General features: G+C 39.3%; 1 protein-coding gene across 2 annotated transcripts in view; it reads left to right on the top strand.

Moving 5' to 3' along the window:
* The window catches only part of zbtb34 (zinc finger and BTB domain containing 34), a 14493-nt gene extending 7595 nt beyond the window's left edge, over positions 1-6898 (top strand). Inside the window, exons 2-3 of one of the 2 annotated variants that reach the window (XM_004544158.4) lie at positions 275-333; positions 1406-6898. In XM_004544158.4, the coding sequence (XP_004544215.2) occupies positions 331-333; positions 1406-2968 (1566 nt within the window). In that variant the 5' untranslated portion in view covers positions 275-330 and the 3' untranslated portion in view covers positions 2969-6898. The remainder of the gene's footprint in view (positions 1-274; positions 334-1405) is intronic. The other variant, XM_004544157.4, reaches the window with a different exon arrangement.
* Positions 6899-10398: the final 3500 nt, after the last annotated feature.

Here is a 10398-nt window from a genome sequence, read left to right as displayed (position 1 = left end):
TAATTTTTCATGTACATCTGTGCTCTATGTTAATAAAAGTGCCTGTGTGACATCTGGGACACAGCTTTGACTAAGAACTCTCTTTTTGTTCTTACTTTATGGCTTAAAAAAAAATCGAGATATATATCTTATATCGCCATCCAGCTAAAAAATATCGAGATATGAATTTTGGGTCATATCGCCCAGCCCTACTAATGTCCAAGAAATTGATAGAACGTTCTTAGAGGAGACGTTCCCAAATTGAAACTAAAGCGAGTTGATGTGTCATCCACAGCACAGACTGGGAAAACCTGACAGAGGATTATCTAACAGTCACATCAGAAGAAATAAATGGTAAATGGACTGGTTCTTATATAGCACTTTTCTACTCAAACACTCAAAACACTCCATAAAACATGCCTCATTCATCCAGAGTTTCTTTCTACACCTAAGTGTGTTCAATCTAAAATTCACAACCATTCACACTACACTGAACAACTTGGAGAGCAACTTGGGGTTCGTATCTTGCCCAAGGATACTTTAGCCAGCAGACTGGATTATTCAGGTTTTGAACCACCGACTTTCCGATTAGTAGGTAACCTGCTTTACCTCGTGATCCACAGCCAACCCAAAGCCATGGCTGAGAATCTAATAATTGCCTCGTTGCTGTAATTTATTGCAGGGGCACTGTTTTGGCAAAAATTTAAGTGAGCTACGTGGTTCAACCAAGCATCTTTTTTCACATTGTATTAAGCACTCAGTTTGTGCTGCTTTTAAACAGCATGTGTGTGCACATACAGGTTGAGAAATGGCTATTAAGAAATGGCTTTGGTAAGGTACCGAAGTTAAAATTTGACATGTCACAATCAGTCCAGCAACTGGCAGTGACAGTTGCATTCCTAGACAACCGTGTGTGTGTACATGCAGTGCAACCAAAAACCAACTGGTAGTCAATTCATCCAGTTGCCTGTAGCAGATATATTAGTCTATATATTAGTATTATATTATATTATATATTAATCACCCTAATGCATATGTAATTAACACAATTATTATTCACATATTCATGTTGGTGGTTAATGCCAATGAGAAAAGCATAAAATCTTGAATGTTTGAAGGTTGTTAGGGTAAAGAGTGAACTTGAAAGAAATTGGAATCTATCCATCCATTTTCTCCTGCTTGTCTGATAGTGGAGTTCATTTTTTGTCAAATTTTAAAAATGCTTTGAGGAGCAGTTTAAACCTACTTAACATTATAGTGTTAATGAAGGTATGATTTAGTGCAGGGCTTGAATGACATGGCATTAGTTTCTGCACAAAGCTGAGTGTATACATGGCCCAGTGCTTTTTTGTACCTTGAAGCTATTAAAATGTTGCAGTTTAATATGACAACATCTGATATTTTGTCTTTTTTCTTCTCCCATCAGGCTGTCAACAAACTGGAGAAACGTATACAAGAAATGGACGACGGCAGCTACTTCGAGTTTGATGTGCCGGAGTTCAGCAACACTGTTCTGACCCAACTCAATGAGTTGCGGCTGCAAGGGAAGCTGTGCGACATCATTGTTCACGTTCAGGGCCAGCCCTTTCGAGCCCACAAGGCCGTGCTGGCAGCTAGTTCACCCTACTTCCGTGACCACTCAGCTTTGAGCACCATGAGTGGCCTTTCCATTTCAGTCATCAAAAGCCCTGAGGTGTTTGAACAGCTTCTTGCTTTCTGCTACACAGGTCACATGTCCCTGCAGCTCAAAGATATTATCAGTTTTCTCACCGCTGCCAGCTTTCTGCAAATGCAGGCAATCATTGACAAGTGCACCCAAATCCTGGAGAGCCTCCATTCCAAGATCAGCCTCCCAGTTAGTGTCAGCAGCCCAGAGAAAGACAGCTTGCAGACTAGCCGCAACGGGGTCAATGACAGCAACCTCTTCATAAATCCCACCCAGATCTCCCCCCCTTACTACTCCCGACAGACTCAGGCAGGGAATGAAGTGCGCTTGGAGCTGGGAGGAAAAAGCCTGGGCCGGGTGAGACAGCAGCAAGAGGAAGGCCACTCGGATCGTGGCAGTAGTGATAGTGTGTCAGAGCACGATGCGCCCGTGGAGGGAGAAACAGAGCAAGTGGAACTGATTGGCAAAGATGGGCAAGTAACAGATGTGCATGTGAAGATAGAAAAGACCAATAGGCCCACTTATTCAGACAGTTCCTCAGCTGGTGATGATGGCTATCACACAGAGTTGGTGGATGGAGACCAGGTAGTGGCTGTCACTGTGGGCTCTTATGGTCCTGTAATCCAGCCTGCTTCCTATTCTTACTCAGGGCTGTCCTCCCCGTGCTTTGTCAACCTCAGCAACACCAGTCCTTCCCGCTCCATTCTCAGTGGCTTCAGAGGTGGCCGAGCCAGGGCAAAGCGCCCGTTGGCTATCCCCGCAGGGGTGCTGAGTCATATTAAACCAGGCTCAGACGATGGCGAATCAACTGTGGGACCCACAGGGTTGGAGAACGATGTGCGAGAACGTAGCCTACGGAGCCAGTGGTACCCTTACAATGAGAGACTCATTTGCATCTACTGTGGAAAGACCTTCAATCAGAAAGGGAGCCTAGACCGCCACATGCGCCTGCACATGGGAATCACCCCATTTGTTTGTAAATTCTGTGGCAAGAAGTACACAAGGAAAGACCAGCTGGAGTACCACATCCGTGGCCACACGGACAACAAGCCCTTTCACTGTCAGATCTGTGGGAAATGCTTCCCATTTCAGGGCACCCTTAACCAACACCTGAGGAAGAAGCACCTGGGAGCATCAGAGGGCAGCAATCACATGGACTCTCCAGAGAGGATGGAGGGAAGCTCAGGTCAGAAGGACCAAGAAGATACGTCTGAGGGGATGGCCTTTGAGGCACAATATGCAGAAGAGGCACCAGCCAATGAAATGGAGGAGAGTTCAAAGTGCAGTCCAGAGGAGGCTCAAGCATCAAGATGTGATTTTTAGGTCCTGCTTCAGGTTAAGGAAGCTTTAAGAAATGTTTATTTCAGCGCAATTTAAAGGACTCTCCTCTTTTTGAATCAGCTCCCGCTACTATGGACCTTTCTTTCATCGAGGGTTTCTGTCAGTTTTGTGAAAGTTAGATGCTAAATACAGAGAGAAAATGGGTGCTTTATAGAAATCGGATTCTTTCAAGTAAAGGGAGTAACGACTTACTATTTTTAAGGTGGTCCCAATAATCAAGACCCCCGGATTGATTTCTCTTTTTATCTTTCCATGTTTTTTAAAACATATTTACAGAGTTATATAGGCATGTTGCAATAATTGATAATGTGAAAGCTCTGGTAAGATGCTTGTCATATCACCTTTTTACCTAACCTGTTTTTGCACATGTGGCCACAGGAGGCCACTTACACACAAGGAATGATTTTTCTGCCAGTGCAAAGCTTCGTGTGACATATCCGTTCAATACCTCATGATGCAACTACATACTCATAATAGACAGTATTTTAACTTAAATGAAACTCACCAGGTTCTACCTCATAGCCAAGAACCTACCAGGCACAGATGTGTTCAACGTTTAAAATCCGTTCTAGGTTTTTTGTACAGTATCTTATTGCCAAACCCTGTAAAGAATATTCTTTCAACACAAAGCCTTGATACTTAGGGGAAATATTCCTTGCTGATTGTATGGATTAGGGACAAAGTCCTTGTCAAATGTTTCATGGTTAGCCAGGATAACATGATTAAGAAGGTGCTATGTTATGAGTAGAAAGCTTGCTGGCCTACTTGTGTGCTATTGGGCAAATATGGAGAGCAGAGTAAGAGACATTTCTCTGTTATTTTTCAAGATAAAATTTTTTTTCTTCAAAACACTTCAGGATTTTATCTCTCATCACTACTGGAGATCTCACTCTGTCAGCCTAGGCGTGGTTTTAGATGCTGCCATCCATGTAATGGATGAATCTCATCCATACAGTGAAGTAATTTGTATTCCTCTATATCCCCTGTATGAGGTTTATTCAGAACTATTGTATATGTTTTTGTTTTTTCCTGGGGTTCCAGTTTGATACTCAGTGTCTAACAGAGGCAGGGAGTACTCATTGTAAACTCAGCACACCAGGAACAGCTCTGGATGTGTTCACCTAAATCACTATAATATACTAGTCTGAACAATATGCAAGCAGAAAGAACAAAGGAATCTCAGCCATTGTGACATGGTTTTTCTTCCATTATTTGAAAGAGCTATGGGTTTGTTTTCCATTGTGTCCTCTACAATTGGACAGTTAATCTGTGATATTCATTTTCTGCATTGTTCAGGGTCAGGTGCAGACTTGTAACACGTTTTCCTCATTTTGTCAAGCCCACTTTATGGTATTGTCAAGGTTAAGAGGTAAATGTTTTAAGAGGTAGCTGATGATCCAAAGTATCGATGCACTTTGCAGAGTTAGCAGTTTGGGTGAGTGCTGTCCCAGTAATAAAATGTGCTAATCTGTCTTAATTGTGATGATTTTTACTCTGAGTAAAAATGTCTTGAGCTTTGATGAGACTCTGCAATCACATAAATACTTTTGGCTACAAGTCACATATATGGTAACATTGCATTTTATCTATACTATTTGAATTACGGGGATGGGGTGTTGTGGGAATATAGAGATTTATTTCCATTGTGATTTAAAAATTCATATTCACATTTAAAAGGCACTTAAAAGGCCTGGTTGATGATTAGAATTTGCTAATTTAAAGCTCAGCTGGGTGGTTCCTTTTGTGCTATTTTTGCTTTCTTACTCGCCATCCAGCTGGTTAATGCCTTTATTTTTGAAGAGCACCTGCTTTATGCTTTTATTTTGTCCCAACTGGTCCATGCTGAATTTGTGTCAATGAATTGAGAATTGATTGACAATTTTATAGTTTTCATATTATTTCCTACGTTGTGTGCATTTGGTGGGAGAATCTTGTGTTTTGTTGCTTATGTCAGATTTTATATTAAGAGTGCAGTCCTTTTTATTCCTTTGAATGTGCATTCGTCGTCTTTACTCATCGACAAACCAAAATTTGGATAATTTTGCAAAATCGGTATAGCTAGCTTTTCATTGTCTTTAGTGTACGAATTTATCACAAACACTCTTAATCATCATCACCAATGTCTGTCTGTCAGCATATACAGTACTTTTTTAGATTAATGTTTTCCAAGTCAAGTATATTTTTGTCAGCGGGCGATGTGCGAAGGGTTGCCAGCTGATCTGACCTCAACAAAATCAGTTTCTGATTCATGTTAACCTCACTACGATAATTCTTGCCCTTTATTTGAAGACAAAAAAAACAACAAGCATTTCTTCTTGGAATATTATCAGCAAGGTTTTGTGAATAGGGTACAAACTGCTAAAATATTTTTGTGCCAAAAGACAACACCAAAGACTAATAGGGGATGATTTTTTTTTTCTGGTAAATTTTGGCTGGATTGTGTAATTGAATGCTCGTTAGGAAGAATAGGTTCTTAATTTAATGTAAGACTAATTCATTGCAATTTGCAAAAGAATGTATGTTTCCCAGTTTATAACAATCACTTGTGTAGAAAATAAATAAATGAACAAGCAGAAATTAAGTAGCAGAGTCATAAATAACATAACAATACTAAGCCATAAAAACAAGGTATAAAAGTTGTGCAGTAGGTAATGTAATTGTTTAAAGCCAGTGTAAAAAAGAGAGACTGCTTCACAACAAGTGGCATCTTAAACTTAGTGCCTTGCCACAAGCTTTATGTTTTAGATTCTGGCACTTGGATTTTTGTGCCTCTTTACTTTTGGAATGGAATAAATGGAGAGATTATCATGAAATATGGCTGCATCTTTTATTGTGAAGTGGAGCCAAGAATGAATAGAAATTAAGTCATGTCATTCTTGTCCATTTTGTACTAGTCTACTTAAGCTCTGCCCCTAATTTTCACTTGCTATCACTGGATTTTTATTTTATTTTATTAATCTGTGACATGATGGGCAACTGATTTTAAAGTGTAACTGATTTTGTAGCATTTGATTACAATCAGATGAGGCAAACTTGTTCCCTGCAAGCCGCTGCCCCATAGTCAGAGGCTATACTAAATCCCCTCCTCTTTAACGACCGAGGACAATCTAATCAATGTACTGTAGTTTATGCATTTAAGTAGAGACAGGAGATGCATGAGAACAGACAGGATATTTAGCTGATAGTAAACTGAGTATTTGTGCAGAAAAATATCTTACCTACATATACTGTAGCTGAATTGCACGCTGCTCAGCCAAAAAATTGTGTACAATTGCCAATTTTTTAAAAACTTTTTTTTCCTGTCATTGATTGTGCACTTACTTTTTGTTGTTGTTTTTTGGTTAAAAGTACATACCAGTTCTATCCGATGAGTCTCCTTTATCTCTGTAGTTACCTGTTAGGGACTCAGTTATCTTAAAGGCCTCAATCACTTCTGTAAGGACCTCTCCCCTCGAATGGTGCTTTGAAATTCAGTTTTCTGTCCTCAGCAAGCAAGTCCATGTTTTTGTTGTAGGTGAACAGGGGCGTAATTGTTTAAATGTTATTCATGTATCATAGTTATGTACGTGGCAGTACACACCTACAAAAACCAACTAAACTTGATAGACACTCGAATGGACCCTCTTCGTCAGCTTGTAGTTCCACCTCGCTGAGAGCGACAGGATATGCATTTTGGGCCACAAGTATTCAAAAAGAAGTGTTTACAAGGCTGTCAGACTACTTTGTGTTTTTTTTTTTCTTTGTTTTTTTGATAATTTTTTTTTTTGCAAACTTGCAACTCGTCCTGTTCCTTTTGTAAGAAACTCACTTCAGGTAGTTTACAAACACTGATACAGGCTTAGAAAAGAAATCGTAAGTCTTCCATAGCTTTTCTGTCAGTTTCTGTCCACTGTGTATTTTTTTTTTTTTTTTTTTTGAAAAAAGAGAAGCAATAACCTTTTTGAAAGTGAAAGTGGTGTATTGGGATCATCAAACCTTTTGAAATATTGGCCTGTCATGTATCAAACAAACTGAAAGTCAGGGAGCTGTTGAATTGAAGTAGGACCAGGACAATTTGATATCGATTTATTTTTTATATATTTTCTGAAACTCTGGACAGGTTGACTTCTTGTTTTTAGAAAAAAAAATATGAAAGTGAAAACGCGGTTGAAATGCTCAATTGAAAATCCAGTGGTAGTTGGTAAACTGCAACACGAGAACTGAGCGCGTGATTCAGTCATCAAACTCAGTGGCACTGTTCAGAGTTGCACCTCCAGCTGAGTGAAATAATGAAAGGGATTTTGGGCTATATAGCCACTGTTTGGGACCGGGCTCTCTGTTGCTATGTTGAAGTTCAGTGGTCTCCTTTTGCTCCTCAGGCTCCGAGACAGTAGGTGCAGTTGTTCAGGATCAGAGGGGACGTTTTCAGTCTACCTGTTGTTCCTTTTCGTTTTTGAATCCCCCCTAACTCTGCACTAGTATGTCTCTGGTTCGTGTGCATTTGGTGACAAGGCAAAAAACAACATAAAAAAAAAAAAGTAGAACTCAGGGTATATAGCATTAAAAGTGGTCTCACTGGACATACGTTCTACCATATGTCCGTAGTATAATTGTGCACTTCTCTTCAGGTGGGGAAACAAGTCCTCAGTCAGTTGTTCCCAAACATTCTGCCTCAAGGTCTCAATGAGCCCATATTTTCCACAGAGCTGAAGCATGAGGTGCATTTGAGCCCACGAACTGAACCATGATAGCAGAAATGCCTCCGCTCCTGTTTTGTCCACTCTACACACAACCTCACAACCCAACTGTGAACCTCAGAACTCTACTGTTTTGTACAACTATGAAGTAAATGAAGCTAGCTAGAGCTGATGTTGTATCTATTGCCATTTATGAATTTATTTTATAGCATGAAATAAAATATATTTATTCAAATTATATATTTTACTCATAATCATTCAGTGCTGCTTCATTTTGGTTCTTAAGCTTGTAAATTGCTTTTTTATTATATAAAAAATGTCAATAGAATAATGCGTTTGTAAAATAAAGACGCTGATTTGGCTCTGCTTTGTCTTTTTTTGTTTTGTTTTGTTTCTCTTAACTGAACTGATCTATCAGTTATTTAATATTAACGCTTTTCTTAGAAAACGGGGAAAAGGAGAACTCTACTCACCCACCCTTTCTTTATTTATTATGTTGAACAATGTTAAAATGCACTGCAGTGATTCTTTGTTACGCATGTGCAACTTTTACCCTCAAGAGGGAGCTAGAGAATAATATAATATCAGTTATGTCAGTATCAAAAGGTTACTGATTAGTTTGGAGAGTCGTAGAAAGGAGAGTGTGTCAGATTCTTTGTCACTGAAAACAGGGAAATTTAATTTCACTTTTAAAATGTTAGAAAACTTTAAAGCAAACAATGGGAAATATGAAAATTAAGCTACTTTGAGTTAGGTAAGCATGATTTTTTGTGATGCTTGTAGAAGTTGAAAAACATAAAACAATAAACCTGATTAGTCTCAAATATTTTGATACATTTATCACCAGTCAAAGTCTTTACCCAACTGAACTGTTTGTTCTTCCTGTCCGTACTGTGTTAAGGTCATGGGAGTAATGTATACATTAAATGATAGTGCACATGTGCGAAACCTTCACAAATGTGAGTGTCTGACATGTGTGTTGCTTTTGTGATAAAACATTGTCAGCTTCCTCTGTTGCACCTCGGTGAGCTCTGAGTGCATGTTAAACCTGTGTGGGCTCTTTCACAGAAAGGAAAAGGCCTAGAACATGTATCACAAGTTGATCTGGCAGTTACATAGGCACACGTTACACTCGTTTCCATTCAGGCGTTGCTATGCATTACACGGCGTGCTTCAACCTGTAGCCTGGATGGTTGACGTCACATTAGAAATATTAAGGATGTGTGAGACAAATGCTGACGACTAGAATGCTTTGACTTTTGCAGTGTTTCTGAACGGGTAACACATTTAACTTCCATTGCCATTTCAACAGCTGCCTCACACATGGAAAAATTGAGCCCCTTGGCTTTAAATACACTGGCAGATACCCTGAACAGTAAATAGTGAAAACCACAGATCAAAGTGATGTCTTAAAATTCCTTGTTTTGTCTTTTCCAAAATCCAGAGATATTCTCCTTATTGGCACGTGTGACAAAGACAAGGATCAAATACTATGTTGTAGGGATTATTACACTAGCTGCATACGCACCATGTAGTTATGGGTTTTATATGTGTGTACGTACAAGCAAGAATAGGAGACCTTAATCATTCATTAATTCTGTGTGAGCTTGTGCAAGAATGCTGATTAAGCTTTCTTTTGAATTTGTTTACCACGCTGTCAGGCAGTTTGTATCAGCTTGACATAAACTTCAATTATCTTTGGTAAGTAAATAACACAATACTTGGCAGTAGGTGATGCATCACTCGTTGCTGGAGGTTTTAATAAATTGGACGAATTATTTAAATGACAGCGTTATAGGACTGCAAAGACATGTGATCCTAAAATAACACCCTAAAGTGCTCTGTTCAGTGGAATAAGAGAATAAAAAGAACCACAAAATACAAGGCCAGGAACCCAGAGGTAGTCCCGTTTCCACAAGGCGTCTTTTGCTGCATTCTGTGAGTATGATGTATTGCGGCTTCGTAACACAAACTGAGCTGGATCCGAGTAAATAGTGGGTAGCTGTTTCATTAGTGTCAATATGACAGTTTTGGAGTTAGAATCTGATTGCTGGGTGTTTGTTGGACAAGTTGTTGGCTCAGTCATGAATAGTTGCCTTGTATCATCTCCACAAAGGCCACGAAGACTCAGCTACGGCCTAGAGTTCACAGATACTCCTGACTTACCTCCTCACTTAATCCCAAAGTGTTATATATGAAAGATAAGTGATGGAGTCTTTTTAAAGAAAAAAAGGACTTTATTCTGTAATACAGGTCTTGTTTGAATGAATTTCTTGTTTAAAAGAACCTAACTAACAACTCAGCAAAGTTGACATCTGTCCTCCTGACTCGAAACAGTACCATAACTCTTTAGGCCCAGTAGTATGTGACTGAATAGATGTTACGAAAAGTAAGCAGTCAACCACAAGGCAAGGTTACAATCTTTCTTAATATCTTCATATTACAGAAGCTATGTGAAAGTTAATTACTGTTCCTTAGAATTGTTAGTCTGCCTGCTTATCGATTCTTCTTATCATTCTACTTGCACTTGCTACAATCGTCTGATTTCAGTTTGTGTGTTGGAGGAGGAAAATAGACAGTCTACAGCATGCATGTGTGCATGACTATTTTTATTGCACAAAAGGATGAGAGTGCGATGGTAAAATGCAAACTGTATCCAGGACAGAAACAACTGCATTATGCTGCTAACACAACTCTGGCTCTTTGCAAACATCTGCATGCTAACGGTAAGCTAGC

This window comes from Maylandia zebra, linkage group LG12 (assembly GCF_041146795.1).
Source record: "Maylandia zebra isolate NMK-2024a linkage group LG12, Mzebra_GT3a, whole genome shotgun sequence".
Lineage (NCBI taxonomy): Eukaryota > Metazoa > Chordata > Actinopteri > Cichliformes > Cichlidae > Maylandia > Maylandia zebra.
This window is presented reverse-complemented; position numbering and strand designations above follow the sequence as displayed.